The sequence below is a fragment of the Trypanosoma conorhini genome, assembly GCF_003719485.1.
Source record: "Trypanosoma conorhini strain 025E chromosome Unknown Tco_14.4_contig_00077, whole genome shotgun sequence".
Classification (NCBI taxonomy): domain Eukaryota; phylum Euglenozoa; class Kinetoplastea; order Trypanosomatida; family Trypanosomatidae; genus Trypanosoma; species Trypanosoma conorhini.
The window spans coordinates 30,717-45,491 of record NW_021704163.1 but is presented as its reverse complement, the minus strand read 5'-3'; the positions used below and the strand labels follow the sequence as shown (position 1 = coordinate 45,491).

Sequence of the window (14,775 nt, the reverse complement as noted above, 5' to 3'; positions counted from 1 at the left end):
GAGGGGAAAAAACAACAAAATGCTAACTTGTAGTGTGGTTGTTTTTTGCGTGGGATGCTGCGTTGTGTGAAGGGATGTTTTTTGTTCTTTTTACTATTTTTCCTTCAGCACGAGCAGCGTGGGGCAAAGGGGCGTGCGAAAACCAGATTATCGTCATCGATAGGTTTTCTTTTGCCCGCACGCGCCCACAACCCTCTGATGACAAGGAATTTTTACTTCACTGAAAACGATTTGTTTTTATCATTATCTACCGGGGGTGTAGTCCTGAATGGCCACAGCAATCGGTGGCAGACGGGGAAGCAAATACTTTTTTTTGTTACTGAGGTGGAAATGGCAATTGGAAACGAAGTCGAATGAATTGCCACCCCCCACCTCTTGGGCGAGTGGCTCATGCCACAGGCCTACAAAAACTGAAATGCCGTTGGCATGCAGTCCAACGTGGCGTTGTCTGGATGCGACACGCTTTGGCCGTCGCAGCCACGACCTTGAGGCACGTTCCTCTTCTCCCTCCTCTCGCCTCTTCTCCCCCCACCGCGTATCAGCTAGAAGAACAATATTGAGCAGGGAGCACGCAAAGCTCAAGGAGGAGTACATATAGACGTATAAATTCCTGTGGCGAGTAGGAGAGAGAGAGGGAAAGAGGGGCATTGCGATAATCGGGATAAACCGGCACCGCGGCGCGAAACGGGGATGACGCAGACTGTGGATTTGTTTAACCACGCAAAGTCCAGCAGCAGCGAGGGCCGGGTGTGGTCGGTGGACGCTGCGACGTTCAATGAGGTGCCCGAGGTGCCGCGCGTGCTCGCGGACTCGCAGTTTTACCTCGCCTACACCATGAAGCGGCGCCACGTGCTGCGGGTGGTGAAGCGCTCGAACCTTTTGAAGGGCTGCGTGCGGGCACACGCGAAGCCCATCCACGCGGTGAAGTTTGTGAACTACCGCAGTAATGTGGCGGCGTCTGCGGGCGAGGGCGAGTTCTTCGTGTGGGTCGTGACGGACGAAACGGAGGTGGGCAACGGCGACCCCAACCCCGCGGCCCACCTGACGGTGAAGGTCTACTTTAAGCTGCAGGACCCTGTGACCCTCCCGTGCTTCTCCTTCTTCATCAACGCGGAGAGCCAGCGGCCCGACCTGCTCGTCCTCTACGAGACGCAGGCCGCCATTCTCGACAGCTCCTCCCTCATTGAGCGCTTCGACGGGGAGTCGTTGGAGGCATCGCTGCAGCAGAACTGCACCACTCTGCGCGCCCTGAGCCACCCCGTTAGCGAGAACAGCCTGTGCTCAGTGGGCTCCGGTGGGTGGTTCACCTTCACGACGGAGCCAACCATGGTGGCGGCCTGCACGCTGCGAAACCGCAGCACCCCGTCGTGGGCCTGCTGCGAGGGCGAGCAGGTCAGGGCACTGCACCTCCTTGACGCCGCTGTTGCGGAAAACGCCGCCGTTCTCGTGGCCGCCTCCACAAGAGCGGTGTATCAGTGGCTTCTTACGGGAGTGGCGGAGCCCAGTCTGCTGCGGAAGTTCGTCATTGATGGGCCGATTGTTGCGATGGAGAGTTCACGCGAGACCTTTGCCGTCTTTGATGACAGGAAGCAGCTGGCGCTGGTGAGCGTGCAGTCCCCGAGCAGCTTCGTCTGCAACTACTTCATGATGCCGTGTCAGTTGCAGCGCCGCGGCTTCTGCTTCAATCGCACCGCCGATGGATGCTGCGTCTTGGCTGACATGTCAAATCGGTTAACGATCTTTCATCTCAAGCCCTCCCGCAGGGAAGAGCAGCCGCACGGGCAAAAGCCGCCGGCTGTGACGACGGGGAAACGCGGGGGCGCGTCTTTGAAGCCCGACACCACCACCACGACGAAGACGACGAGTGCCACAGTCACCGCTGGCGTGTCCCCCGTCCCGGCGGCGACGGCGTCCGCGTCGCTGCCGACGGCGCAGGCTGAGGGGCCGCGAGTGGGGAAGAAGATCATTGCCAACCTAGTGAGCCAGCTGGGGCTTAGTGCCTCCAAAACGAACGTCGTTGTCGCCGCCGGATCGCCGGCCACGTTGCAGTCCACTGCGACAGCCACTGCGGCTGCCGCCCCGCAGCGGACCAGCCCATACGGGCACAGTAGTCGTCCCGTAACGGCTGGGTTGGTGGCAGCTAATAGTGGCGCCAACGCGACGCAGCCGCCCACAGCCGCGGCAGCAACAGGAACAACAACAGCAACGGCAGACGGAGATGGCGAGGGGTCCTCCCCAGCGTGTGTCACGAGCCCTGCAACGGTGCATGGGTCACGCCCAGCGCTTCACAACTCTTCTCTCCCGCAGGCGCCCACGGACGGCGTGCTGGCGGCAGCCGTGTATCAGTCGGAGGAGGAGGTTCGCCATGCGGTGGCGCAGCTGGATTCTGTGATCACCAACACGTTGCAGGTGCTGAAGCTGCTCCCCGACACGGTTCGACGGGACCACGAACAGCTTCTCAACCTCGGCCTAGAGGCACAGATGACCGAGCTTCAGCAAAGTCGTTCTACGCCGCAAACGCAGCCGCCACCGCGCCCGGCGGCTGCGGCGACGCCATCCGTGTTTGAGACGTACACCCTTGTGTTTATCGCGGACTCGCTCTCCCGCAACATTGCGAAGGGGGTGAAGCGTGGCGTGGACCAGGCCATGACGCTGCACCTCGACCACGAGGTGCGGCACGCGATAGGAAGCCGAGTGCGGCAAACACAGAAGAATATCATCAAGAACCGCATCGATGAAGCAATGCGGGAGAGCACCACACAGTTTGTGGCGCAGGTGACGCAAACGGTGGAGAATTTGGTAAAGCGCGAACTTGCCGAGGTGCTCGGCGGCATCAACGGCTCTCTCACCACCCTCGTAAAGGAGAACGCCTCCCTGCAGAAGGAGCTGAACACCATTATGTCTAGCGGTGTGGTGGAGGAGATGCGTCGCATGCGGAAGGAGCTGTGCACGCTGCGAGAGACGGTTGAGCAGCAGAAGGCGGCGCTTGAGAACTGCTCTCTCCGCGCCACGGGCGCCCTTCAGGGAAACACGCCAGCCCCCGAGACAATTCTCGCAACGGCGCTGTCGCTGATGCAAGAGAAGCAGCACCTCCAAGGACTGGAGTATCTGCTGGCGGCTCAGCAGCCCCCGCTGCTCCTGCAGTTCTTTACCAAGCTCACAAAGGAGAGCGAAAGCATCTACTTGGAACTCGTGGAGAACGCGGCAACGCCGAATGAGGTGTGGTGTTCGCTGCTGCTGCAACTCGTAGAGGCCGCAGAGACGGAGGCCGATAAGGAGGCGGTCGTTAGCATCGCCAGCGATATTCTCTCGGAGCGGGAAGAACTCCTTCATGGCAGCGCGCTCGGCGCCAAACTCGCCCGCGTCATGCGAGACTTTGGAGAGCAGGCGAAGACGGAAACCACGAACCGGTCATTTCTGAAGTGCCTGAAGGACCTGAAAAAGCAGTTGCAGGCATGATAATTGTAAGGAGAAGGATGGTAAAAGAAGAAGACGGAAAAGAAAAAAAGGTCCCTTCCACTAGTGCGGCTGTTAAATACAAAGCGAAGAAGGAATAAAGTGTGTGTGTGTGTGTGAGAGAGAGAGAGCGAGAGAGACAGGGACGAGGAAATGTAACGGGCGCGGCCACATAAGCGTATGTATGTATTTGTGTGTGTCTGTGCGTGCGTGCGTGCGTGCGTGGACTGCTGGAGAGCAATGCAGGTTCATGCCACGACCAGGGCGAAGGGGCGGCGGTGGCCGCCCCCCGGCATCTTCTGCGTTTGTTTTTTCGGAGGTTTGTTTTGTTTTCATGCTTTCATCGTTGCCCTGTTGGTGGTCTTTTTTTTTTCAATTGCAAGGGCTTGCGTGGGTGCGTGCGTCGACACATTTTGTTTGGCGGCCGTTTTTCTCCCTCCCACCCCACCGCCATGCGAAGACGGGCGTGGCCGTTGTAAGCGCAACCACAGTAAAAGGGAGGAGGGCGCACGGGGGAAGATACACACACACACACATAAATATATATATAAATATAAGAAGGACGAAGAGGAAGAGAGATAGAAGGAAATGGATTGGCTGGAAGGTGGGGGGGGATGTGTGCCTTGAGGTTTGCACTGCAGAGATGGTGGCTGCTGCGGATTGAGCCTCCTATCGCCGGATATCCTGCCTCTTTTTTTGCTGTATTTTTACTCTTCCGTTTTGTTTTTCTCTTTTCCCTTCCCACTCTCTGCCTCTTTTCCATCGAGAGTGTGTGTGTGTGGGTGAACTCGCCGCAGCAGGATCAGCGGTGCTCAAAAGGTGTGTGTGTGTGTGTGCGTGGGCCCTATAGGAAGAAGGCGCAGCAAGGGCAGCAGGTAGACTAGTAGCAGGCACAGAAGCGGTGGGGCGGGACGAAGGCGGCAAGAGCAACAAGGAGGAAAAAAGGGAGTAGGCGTGGCGGGGTGCTGGGCGGAGCCACAGTGACACATTACAAGAGCAAAAGAAGGCTGTGTGCGTGTGTGTGCGTGTGTGTGCGTGTGTGTGTGTGTGTGTGTGTGGCACGTCCCTTGCTGTTGGTGTTGCCTCTGCCGTCGCCAGTCATATCGCCCCCTTGTCCTCCTCGTTGTCGTCTAATACAACTTTTGCGCCTACACACACGCACACGTGTAACCCTTCCTGCCACCGTCGAGGTGTTCTCTGGCTTGGCTTGGTCTACTGGGAAGCGGGGAGTGGGGGTGTTGGAAACATTTTTTTGTGTCTGTGTGTGTGTGTGTTTGCTTCGTTTGTTTTCCTCTTGTTTCGTTAGATGCAGCGGCGGGCCTTGCACCAGTGCACGCAGCTGCTGCTGCTGCTGCAGGGGGCACGTCGCGCCACCTCCTCCACCACCACCGCCGCCGCGGCGCGGCGGTGCCACGATGATAGAAGCGGGCTGCTGCTGGGGCGGAGGCCCCGGCGGTGTGCGTCACTCGTGCGGGGGGACGGCGTGCTGCGGGAGTGCCGTCGCTTCGCGTCGATGATTACGCGGCGCCGGAGCCGACCGAAGAACTCCCGCAGCACGCCTCCAGCTGCGGTGGCGACCGCGGCCACGCGGCAGCCGGGGCAGCCCGAAGAAAAGCAGCAACGCCCAACCGCTCCGGCGCCGGCGCGGAAAGCGGCCGTCGAGTCATCAGCAGCGCCGCAAATGCGAACGGCCGCCGCCGCCAAAAACGCGGCCGCGATGCTGCCGAAGTCGGGGGCGCCCGTTAACCCCGTTGCCCGGCAGGAGAGCGGTGCGCCTCCTACCGTTGCCGTCTCGCCTTCGTCTGCGTCTGCGTCTGCGTCTGCAACGGGTGGGGGAGGCAACGCCGCCGCCGCGGAGATTGGTTCTCTGCTTGATATTGAGTCCCCCCTGAATCTGCGCCTTGCGACGCTGATGCAGCAGCCGGGGAAGGCATTCCGCGCCTTTGCCGTGACGTTTTCCACCAAACGTGACATCAACTTTGCCGTTGTGTTTGAAGACATTGCCTCGGGGGCCAAGCTGCAGTGTCGGCTGGATGAGGTGCGGTCGGTGTACATGCCGTGGGTGCGCCAATTCCACGCCTCCTGGGTGGTGCTCTTCGTGCCAACGCTATCGACGGCCAACGCGGTGCTGCTGGAAAACGCCGTGCTGTACAACGTCACGGGTCGTGCGGATGCCTCTGAGGCAGGGGGAGAAAAGGCGTTGGAGGAGCCCGACCACGTCTTCATGTCCTACAGCAAACTGAGAGAGACCCTGTGCAAGACAAAGCGAGACGAACACGTAAAAACAGAGCTGCTCAGTAACGCCATTCTTAACGCACACGCGGAAGCGTGGCGGAGTTTTATTCATTCCCCGGGATCCTGCTCGCCCATGGAAGTTGTGACAGCCGCCTTTGAGTTCCGGGCCCAGCTTGGTCAACCACTACTCAACAAGCAACTCCTTCACGCACAGCTATCTGCGGCGGCCACGGCGCTGCAGCAGCCTGGCAAGCGTAGTGCCTTGTCATCCTCGTCCGCGGCGTCGCGTGGGTCTAGTCACGGGACTTCGCGGAAGAAGGAGTCCTGGATGCTTGTCTTTGTCTCCGCCCCGCTGGCGAGCGCGTCCGGGGCGGGAAGTGTGGTGCCGCCCATGCAGGACCTCTTGACGGGCGAGTTTGTGGAGCCGCTACTGCTTGGGGAGAAGAGCGTCATTTACATCATCGGCTCCGGCACCGCAGCGGAGTCGTTTGCGCAATTTCCGCTTATGCGGAAGGGAAAACAAAAGATGTCGATTCTACTGCAGGACATAGAGAACCAACTCGGGCTGCGACGCCCGAACCGGCCGACGCTTACAATGACGCTGATTCAGGCGCTGGACCTCTTCTCGCGGTACACCTGGATGGGACTGATGCGGACGGAGGACGGCTCACTTCGGGCCCCGCGGCCGCCACGGAGCTTCACACCGCTGCACCGGCGCTCCGTCACCTGTGAGATTGTGCCCACCTTTTTGGAGTCCGCGCTTGGGCACGTCGCACACAACTTAGGGGCTGGCGGCGGCGGCGCCCTGGGCGTTGCCGCGGGAGGGGCGGGCGGCGGCGGGGCCATGGCGCGGGGCAAGTTGAACCGGCGCCTGGAGGAGCACATCAAGGCCATCTTTAATAGTAATGAGCGGCTTGCGCTGGAGCAGGAGTGGCGCACGAGGCTGCGCGGCTTTGGGTGCTTCTTTATGGAGGTGAAGTCCGCGAACGTGACGGCGGCTCGCCGCGCCGACAACCCCTTCTCTGCTCGAAATGGGATTGTGGAGTTTCACGGGCAGCTCTGGCGCTCGCTCGACGCGGAGGCGGCAAACCCGCCGCCGGTGGAGACGCTCTCGGCGCGGCTGGCGGCCAACGGGGACGTGAAGGCGTTTGTGGAGCCGGAGCGCTGCGTGCCCGCGGAGCTCCCGATCAGTAGCGGGGTGGGAGGGGCGGCTGAGCCCCGCGCCGCCAACGCCATCCTTGTGGCGTGGGACGTGAAGCGGGCGCTGCTGTTCCTGCGGAGCAGCGGGAGGCTGCAGCAGTTCCTGCACAACGGGGGCCGCATCTGGTGCGCCCAGTACGCGCAGTACCTGCTGAAGGGTTTTAACCACGACAACCTCGCCACCATGGAGCGCACCCTGCTGCACTACCACATTGGACAGGCCAAGCTGCACCCGCTGGAGAAGCTGCGAATTATCTTTGAGCGACAACTCGACATCGCCGTGAGCACGCGCCAGTTGATCTCCATTTTACACCGCATGGACGGCCTCTTGGCCGCCACGGAGATGGAGCTTCGTGGGCTGCAGATCTCCCCGCAACCAGACGTGACGCAGTTTTCGCTGCACCTAAAAAGGTCGCATGAAAAGCTGGAGCGGCTTGTAAATGATAAAATTATGGAGTTCACTACAGGCATGGACGACGAGGTGCGGAAGCGGATAAACTTCCGCTCTCCGCAGGACATTAGCACAATCATCTACGGTGGGGCACTTTGCCGTCACCTGGGGGCTCGGTATGTGCCGGTGCAGACGGCACGGGTTCCCGTGACGGCGCTCTTTCCGCACGCCGTCTGTCGTGTGACGGCGACACCGACCCCAGTGGCGTATACGCAGCCTGAAAGCCTGATTGCGCTCAAGGCATCCAGCAACAGCAGCGGGAGTCGGTGGGGCAAGACAAGCGTGACGGAGAGTAAAGTGCGGGCGGCGTTGGAGACCATCGACAAGTACACCACACGCAACACGCTAGAAAACCTATTGCACTGCACGGCCGTGGTGGTGCTCACGTGTAAGGTGCGTCCGGGCAACTTTCTTGAGCTGGTGTGTTTGCACTGCCCCAGCACTGACCCTGGCGATGAGTTGAAGTACAGCGTTGCCATTGACGACGTTGTGCCGGTCACTGATGAGCCCGAGATGCTTACCGTGACGCAGCTGAAGGAAAAGATTGTCAACTACAAGCCCCTGCGGGCACTACAGCCGCTTAAAAAATACGGCAAGAAGAGCTACGACCTTCGCAACCTGCTCATTCTCACAAACTGCACCCACGACAAACTTGCCGCCCTGGTCGACACAGGAGTTGTGCAGGCCATTGCAGAGACGGTGCTGGGCCCACACTCTGCGGATGAGTTCCCCTCTTGAGCGCGTGTGTTTTTGCGATTTACAGCGTGCACTGCCGCCGCCGCCGCAGGGCGCGGACAGCTTCGAGAGTGACTTCCTGGGTCTTGTAGATGTGGCGGAGCATGCGGGCCTTTCTGCGCGGGGAAACTGGGAGGCCCTCGCACGGGAGTTTGTCTCCGTGGGCGGGTTTGAGGGCGCCCTCAAGGCGCTGGTCTCCCACTGTGCGGCGCTGGTAGGCACGACGCGGGACCCGTTCCGCACCACCCACCCGCTCCCCCTGTCACTAGCGGCCGAGCTTCACGGACTGCACGGCCAAGAACGGGCCTCAACGCGTGGGCTGCTGTGGATTGTGACCCCGGCAAAACTTCACCCGCTGCTGCATCGCTCCCTGCGTGGCCGCAACGCGTCCTCCGGGGCGGACGCCATTGAGCGCATAACGGTCCTCCTTTCCTCCGACAAGCAGATTGACCTCTCCTTCTTCAAGGCCCTGCAGCAGCTGCGTTTTACGGAGAAGAAGATGCAGCTCTTTGAGGAGGGCGCCCTCTTCCGCGCGGTGCTGCCGGAGTGTAAGGACCGCGTCCATGGTGAGCTGTGCCACACCGTCACCGCCACCGGCCGGCTGTCGTCGCAGTCGCCAAACCTGCAGAACATTCCGAGGGAGGAGGACTTGCGTCGCCTTATCGTCTCCCGCTTCGGTAGACGCGAGGGGCGCATGATTGAGGCGGATTACAGCCAGCTGGAGGTGGTCGTGTTGGCGGCACTTAGTCGCGACGCCCGCATGCTGCAGGAGCTGCACGAGAAGGTGGACTTTCACTGCCTCCGTGTCTCGCTCATGACCAAGGAACCGTACGAAGATGTGGTGCGGAAAGCCAAGCGGGAGAAGGATCCACATTACATTCAGCTACGGCAGCAGGCAAAAACGTTCTCCTTCCAGCGACAGTACGGTGCCGGTATTGCCACCATTGCCACCACCACAGGCTTGACGGAGCAGGAGGTGGAGCGCCTCATAACGGCAGAGGAGCAACATTACCGGGATTTGGGTCGCTACTACCGCCTGGTCATGGACTGTGTGGAGGCGGGCGCGGATCGGCTGCTACGACTGCGTACACTGGACGCGGCCACGTGGTCTCCCGCCCTGCGACGCATGATTCTGCTAACGGAGCCGTTGCATTACTTTGTGGTGCCTACAGGCAGCAAGTTTGACTTTGCAAAGGACAAGAAGAGTATTCCACGACTGAAGAATTATCCAGTACAGGGCCTGGCGGGAGAGATTGTACAAATTATGTGTGGTAGGATTGTGCGTCGTTTCTACGAGCGAGACAACTACGGCGGGAAAGCATTTTTGGTAAACACCGTCCATGACTGTGTCTGGATTGATGCACACGCCTCCGTCGCGGAGGAGGTCATGCACGATGTCTCGGACATTATGTCTTCCACCACAAAGGTGATGAGCAGCCTGTGGCCTGACATGAAGCTGGATGTCCCATTTAAGGCGGAGGTGCACATTGGTCCCTCACTAGGGGAATTCGCAAGGTAAACGCGTTGTAGTAGCTGCATCCGTCTTTTTCTTTGCTTCTCTGCGTGAGTGGTGTGTGTACGTGTTACTTTTGTTTATTTCTGGACCGCAGGCCGCGGGCACAAGTGTGCCTTGCGCACTGACGAGTACATGCATAGATGTAGGTGTGTGTGTGTGTGTGTAATTTGCATAGAGGGGACCCATTGAGTGAAGGCGGCCGTGCATCGATCGTCCCTGAGGCTTGCGCCTCTGTGCCTGTGCATGTGTGAGGCTTCTCAGACCCCCATAGTCACACGCACGCACGCACGCATTGGGCGGTGTCTGTGGGACGTGGGGCGCGTTGTTCTGCTTGTTGTGGCGGCGACCCCTCAAAATAAAAATACATAATAAAAAAAGAGGTAGCAAAGGAAAACATAATAAATGAAGTGAGATGAGGACGAAGGCGAAGAAAAGGAGCGGGACTTGTGGCTGCCGGAGAGAGGAGGTCCCTCCGTTTCCCATAGAAGTTGTGATGTGTCGCGGTGGGGCACACACGCACACGCACACGAGAGGATAACAAAATACGTAGGGAGGAGCTTTCGCAAGAGTGTGTATGTGTGGATGATTGTTGCCGGGTTTTTTTTTCTATTTGGTTTTAATGAGACAAGGAAGGAGCAACCAGCCGGTGTGTGAGGGGCTATGAAGGGGTGGGGTGTGTGTGAGTGTGTCGTTTGCAGTGGAATTCGCTGCCCAGCGGCATTCCGCGAGGGAAGAAGAGGCGGCTGCTGCCTGCCTGCCTGCCTGCTTTTCTGGCGCTGGGCGCTGGCGCCGCGTGTCACACGCGCGCGGCCCGCGACGAGGCGGTGGGTTTTAGGCGGGAGGGGAGGGGGAGTGTCACCGCCGCCGCCGCCGCTGTTGAAATGTTTGCGGGTTTCTCTCTCAATGTCGGGTGCGCCTCTATTTATTACAGCTGCAGCCAGATTGCTTTAATGCCAGCCTCATCCTCCTCATCGGTAGAGCACGCAGGGAAGAAAAACTGGCGTCTCACTCTCTTTCTCTGCGGGTTTCAACGTAAATGCATTTTTTCCCTGCGTCTCCCTCTCCCTCTGCGTATGTGTCTGCCCGTAGAGTCGAACCGTTGCGGCCTCTCAGTATTGTGCATTCTGTGCTTACTACAGGAGCACGTGCACTACGAGCACCACACACACACACACACACACAAGAGAGAGAGACATATCGAGGCGAATGGATTTCTTGGAGGGGACGGAGCAACTTGTGGCGAAGTGCGCGGCGTTGGGGCTCACGATGCGGGTGGACGGGTGTGAAGGCGCAACGACGCACCCCGCCCTGACGCTGCAGCCGCTGGGGATGCACCGCGGTGAGTTTGACACGCTTTGCCGCCGTCAGCTGCTGTGGAACGAGGCCGTGAATAACACGGCGAGGAACTTCCCCTTTCTGCTCGAGGCGCTCCGTGAGACGGCGGCGAGTGACACGGAGTTCACGGGGAGGCTTGTGGGCATCCTGCGGGAGGTCTACCTCGGCGCCGCCCCCTACCAGCCCCTCATGCTTGGCGTCTTTCGCACCGACTACATGCGCGGTGGTGCGGCGCCGTCGGCGCCGGCGGAGGCTGACGCGGCTGCGGCGGCCTGGAAGAATGTGGAGATCAACACCATCAGCTGCTCCTTTGCTGGCCTCTCACCCCTTGTCAGCGACTTTCACCGGCACCTCGCCGCCTACCAACGCGCACTCCGGGGCCGCGGCGGTGGCGGCGCCGCCACCGGTCTCAACAGTCAGGAGGCCGCCGCAACCCGCGACCTCGACGACGGCGAGACGTTGGAGCGAAGCACGACGGTGAGGCTTGTGCCTGCCGCGCTTGCGGCTGCGGTGGCGGCGTGGTTGAGGCAGCAGCAGTTTACCGCCCGCCGCGCGGCCTACGAGCAGGCGCTGCCACAGCCGTGCCGCTTGCTAGACCCGGCCGTGCTCGTTGTCGTACAGGAGAACGAGCGAAACACGGCGGACCAGTTCGCGCTGATATTGGAGCTGCTCGAGTCGCACGGCGTCCTATCCCTGCGGCGCACGCTGCGGGAGTTGCATGCGAGTCTGCGGCTGCATCCCGCGCCCGACGGACCGCCGCTCGCTGTCGTCGACGGCCGCTACCCGGTGGCGGTGGCGTACTTTCGCAGCACGTATGTGCCGGAGGACCTTCCGACGGAGGAGGCGTGGGCCGCGCGGCTGGCGCTGGAGCGCAGCAGCGCCATTAAGTGTCCGAGCATTCCGTACCATCTGCTTACGTTTAAAAAGTTGCAGCAACTTTTCTGCGACGTGGACAACGTTCTCGTCCCGATTGCGTTTGCCGGCGACGCGGCGAAGGCGCAGCAGCTGCAGAGCCACTTTGTGCCGCAGTACTCCCTTAACCCGGCGGAGGTGGGCGAGGAGGCGGTGCGGCGCGTCATAGCCGACGCCCTGCAGCACCCCGCGCGGTACGTGCTGAAGCCGCAGCTGGAGGGCGGCGGAAATTTGCTCTCCGGCGAGGCCATGCAGGAGGTGCTGCGGACCACAGAAGCTGCGGATGCGGTGCTTTACCGCAGGGTTCGGCGGGAGTATATTTTGATGTCTCGCATCAACGTCCCCGTGCGCTCCGGCGCCCTCCTCGTCCACGGCAGCGTGGTGCAGCTGGAGAACAACCTCTGCTCCGAGCTTGGCATCTACGGCGTGATTCTCTCCGACGCGGACGGCTGCCTGCTACGGAACGAGTGCGCCGGCTACGCCGTGCGCTCAAAGCCGGCGGACGTGGACGACGGCGGTGTCATGCGGGGTATTGCCGCCCTCGACTCACTGGCGCTCGTGTGAGCAAAGCAAGAAAAGAAGAAAAGAAGAAAAAAGCGGGTGGTCGATAGCCCCACTTGGTGGTAAGGCGAAGCAAAAAAAAAACGATACAACTTCATGCGTCCTGTACTATTCTCCTCTGTCTTTTACTCCCGCAGCCACCAACTGTGCATGGATGGGATGTGCGAACGCGCTTGCCAGTGTTTCCCTTCCTAACCCCGCCTCTTAAGATCCTGTGGACACGCATGCATGCATGCGGCAAACCCCGCGAACTTGTGGAGCTGTGTGTGTGTGTGTGCTTGTGTGTGTGTGTCTTGGCTACCTGATAAGCCTGAGAATAGACCTTGCTTCTTTGCTTCTGTTGTTTGAAGGCCGCACAGCACCTACGCCGTCTTCCCCTCTTTCCCCTCCCCACGCACGCGCCCACACATACGCGAGCACCGGCCCCTGCCACGTTCCCCACCCACGACTGGGCAGTCAGCTGCAGATGGGCTCCTCTCATGAGTTGCTGCGGCGTTACCCCATTCGAAGAGCCGCCAGGTCACCCACGAGCAAATGATGATTCTCATCTCGATTCGACAGAACGCATTGCACCATGCTGCAGAAAACTACCGCAGAGAAGACTGACACCCCACCCACCTCTCTCACTCTCTCTCTCTTGTCGGTGCGCTCATGTTTGTGCTTCGCTCCCGTTGGGTGTCAGACACGAAGGATGACAAATTTTGGTGCGGTGGTGAGCGAAGCTGCGGAGCTGTGTGTGTGTGTGTGTTGCCCACTCACCGAGGCAGCGTTGTGACAGTAATTTGATCTGTTTTTCCTTTGCCTTTTCTTTACTTTGCCCCTTGTTCTTTGCTCTCCACACTTGCAAGAAGATCTCATTTGGAAGCATAAAAGGAAGGGAAAACGTACAAGGGGAGAGAATGCCGCCGCGCTTTGCAAGGAGCAGCACCACGCCGTTTACGGAGCGTGTCGCCAACCTGTTTCGGATGTACAAGCGTGATCTCTTCTTTTCCTGCGTGGCCCTCGTCGCCCTCGGGATTGTGTTTCGCCGGGAACTGATGGTGCACGGCGTGATTGGCGCCCCGCGGTGCACGGAGGTGAGGCCCAAAGTCGAAAGGGAGTTCGGTAAGGGACGGCGTCAGCGGGGCGGCGCCGAAGAGGGATGAGGCGAGAGAGGCGGGAATCGGCAGGGGCGGGGGTGGGGGACAAGCGGGGGAGGCCTATGCTGCCTTCCGCGCACACGATGAAGTTTCGCAGACCCCTGCGTCGCTTTATTTGGGGCTTTTCGCGTACTTCCCCTTCGCCCTGTTTTTTTTTCCTCTTTTCATTTTTGCCGCCCTCGCCCTCGCCCTCGCCCTCCCTCGCTGCAGCTATTCCTCCACCCACTTTTCCGTGTGCTTCTGTGGGGCGTGTTTGGTGTTGTTTTGAGGTTGTTGTTTTTTTGTGGAGGGGGTGAGGGGGGTTTCTCCAGGCCTTTGCGGCTCGAGTGGGAGTAGGCGGCACTCGTTTGTGTGCGTGTGTAGAATAAATTGTAGGCGAAATGGACCGAGCGGAGGCCCGTGGCTTCTCGTTCGTCTGCGGCCTGCCCGCCTGCCTGCTGCGTGGAGGCCGGGGCGGCGTGGGCTCACGGTGTGCGCCCCTCTTTTTTTTACCACCCCCCGCAGCTTCAGCGTGTCAACGGCTCTCTGGCTGCCGCTGCCACCGATGATGATGATGGTGACGACAAACCCCCCTTCCTCTTCTCTTCTTTTCATTTTCTCCATGCACCTGCTCGGCCGCAGGGAGTGCATCTTCTCTCTCTCTCCCTCTATCCTTCTCGCTTGGGCTGACGGAACAGTGGCTTCGGCAGGGACCGTCACCGCACGCTCTTCCGGTGCCCATCTGTAATTCCCTTCCCACGCGGCTGGGCCCCTTCCGTTCTCGCTTTGGCTCGCGGCGGACGGCCTGGCGAGAGAGGCGGGCGCGCGGGTGTGGGAAGGGACACAAGGAAATCAGGCGGAACACGACGGGGAGGCGTCATAGGCAACAATTCGCCACAAGTTTTTTTTTTCCCCCCACTTTCTCAAGGCAGTATATATATATACATACCGCAGCATACAACCCCGTTTTCCCCTCTCTCTCTCACGCCGTCGCTGACTGACTCGGCAACTACACGTCCATTCAGGGGGAGGAGCGAAGGTGGGAGCGAGCAAAAAAAGGAAACAAAACAGAACGGAAGCAAAAAAAACAGGAAGGGGAGAGGATTGAGCGGCAGGCACAGGGAACAGGAGACCACAAGGGTGATTCACTGAGAAGCAGGGCAGGGAGGAAGGAAGAACAAGAACAAGAACAAGAACAAGAACAAGAACAATAAGAAAAAAAATTTGCCCCACTCATATTCCTCCCCCTTTCTCTC

The 14,775-nt window shown here is 59.9% G+C and overlaps 5 protein-coding genes across 5 annotated transcripts, besides 20 other annotated features; 4 read left to right on the top strand and 1 right to left on the bottom strand.

Moving 5' to 3' along the window:
* Positions 1-243: 243 nt before the first annotated feature.
* Tco025E_02091 (uncharacterized protein) lies at positions 244-594 on the bottom strand (the record flags this gene model as incomplete). Its single annotated transcript, XM_029369026.1, has 1 exon — positions 244-594. The coding sequence occupies one exon, from the start codon at positions 592-594 to the stop codon at positions 244-246; it is 351 nt and encodes a 116-aa protein (XP_029230893.1).
* Positions 595-690: 96 nt separating this feature from the next.
* On the top strand, positions 691-3,459 carry Tco025E_02090 (putative immunodominant antigen, putative,tc40 antigen-like; the record flags this gene model as incomplete). The annotated part of the gene is made up of 1 exon (XM_029369025.1): positions 691-3,459. One exon carries the CDS (start codon positions 691-693, stop codon positions 3,457-3,459), a length of 2,769 nt encoding a protein of 922 aa, XP_029230892.1.
* Positions 3,460-3,558: 99 nt separating this feature from the next.
* Positions 3,559-3,575: a microsatellite.
* Positions 3,575-3,606: a microsatellite.
* Positions 3,607-3,647: 41 nt separating this feature from the next.
* Positions 3,648-3,681: a microsatellite.
* A 594-nt stretch (positions 3,682-4,275) lies between these two features.
* Positions 4,276-4,296: a microsatellite.
* A 168-nt stretch (positions 4,297-4,464) lies between these two features.
* Positions 4,465-4,510: a microsatellite.
* Positions 4,511-4,709: 199 nt separating this feature from the next.
* Positions 4,710-4,733: a microsatellite.
* Positions 4,734-4,762: 29 nt separating this feature from the next.
* Positions 4,763-8,080, top strand: Tco025E_02089 (putative mitochondrial DNA polymerase I protein C; the record flags this gene model as incomplete). Its single annotated transcript, XM_029369024.1, has 1 exon — positions 4,763-8,080. One exon carries the CDS (start codon positions 4,763-4,765, stop codon positions 8,078-8,080), a length of 3,318 nt encoding a protein of 1,105 aa, XP_029230891.1.
* Positions 8,081-8,576: 496 nt separating this feature from the next.
* Tco025E_02088 (putative mitochondrial DNA polymerase I protein C) lies at positions 8,577-9,596 on the top strand (the record flags this gene model as incomplete). The annotated part of the gene is made up of 1 exon (XM_029369023.1): positions 8,577-9,596. The coding sequence occupies one exon, from the start codon at positions 8,577-8,579 to the stop codon at positions 9,594-9,596; it is 1,020 nt and encodes a 339-aa protein (XP_029230890.1).
* Positions 9,597-9,739: 143 nt separating this feature from the next.
* Positions 9,740-9,757: a microsatellite.
* A 579-nt stretch (positions 9,758-10,336) lies between these two features.
* Positions 10,337-10,359: a microsatellite.
* Positions 10,360-10,750: 391 nt separating this feature from the next.
* Positions 10,751-10,775: a microsatellite.
* Positions 10,776-10,799: 24 nt separating this feature from the next.
* Tco025E_02087 (glutathione synthetase) lies at positions 10,800-12,404 on the top strand (the record flags this gene model as incomplete). Its single annotated transcript, XM_029369022.1, has 1 exon — positions 10,800-12,404. The coding sequence occupies one exon, from the start codon at positions 10,800-10,802 to the stop codon at positions 12,402-12,404; it is 1,605 nt and encodes a 534-aa protein (XP_029230889.1).
* Positions 12,405-12,662: 258 nt separating this feature from the next.
* Positions 12,663-12,693: a microsatellite.
* Positions 12,694-13,019: 326 nt separating this feature from the next.
* Positions 13,020-13,039: a microsatellite.
* Positions 13,040-13,132: 93 nt separating this feature from the next.
* Positions 13,133-13,149: a microsatellite.
* A 33-nt stretch (positions 13,150-13,182) lies between these two features.
* Positions 13,183-13,236: a microsatellite.
* Positions 13,237-13,714: 478 nt separating this feature from the next.
* Positions 13,715-13,739: a microsatellite.
* Positions 13,740-13,793: 54 nt separating this feature from the next.
* Positions 13,794-13,825: a microsatellite.
* Positions 13,826-13,960: 135 nt separating this feature from the next.
* Positions 13,961-13,984: a microsatellite.
* A 185-nt stretch (positions 13,985-14,169) lies between these two features.
* Positions 14,170-14,201: a sequence feature (GA-rich).
* A 113-nt stretch (positions 14,202-14,314) lies between these two features.
* Positions 14,315-14,349: a microsatellite.
* A 221-nt stretch (positions 14,350-14,570) lies between these two features.
* Positions 14,571-14,609: a microsatellite.
* An 83-nt stretch (positions 14,610-14,692) lies between these two features.
* Positions 14,693-14,730: a microsatellite.
* Between the last annotated feature and the right edge of the window lie 45 nt (positions 14,731-14,775).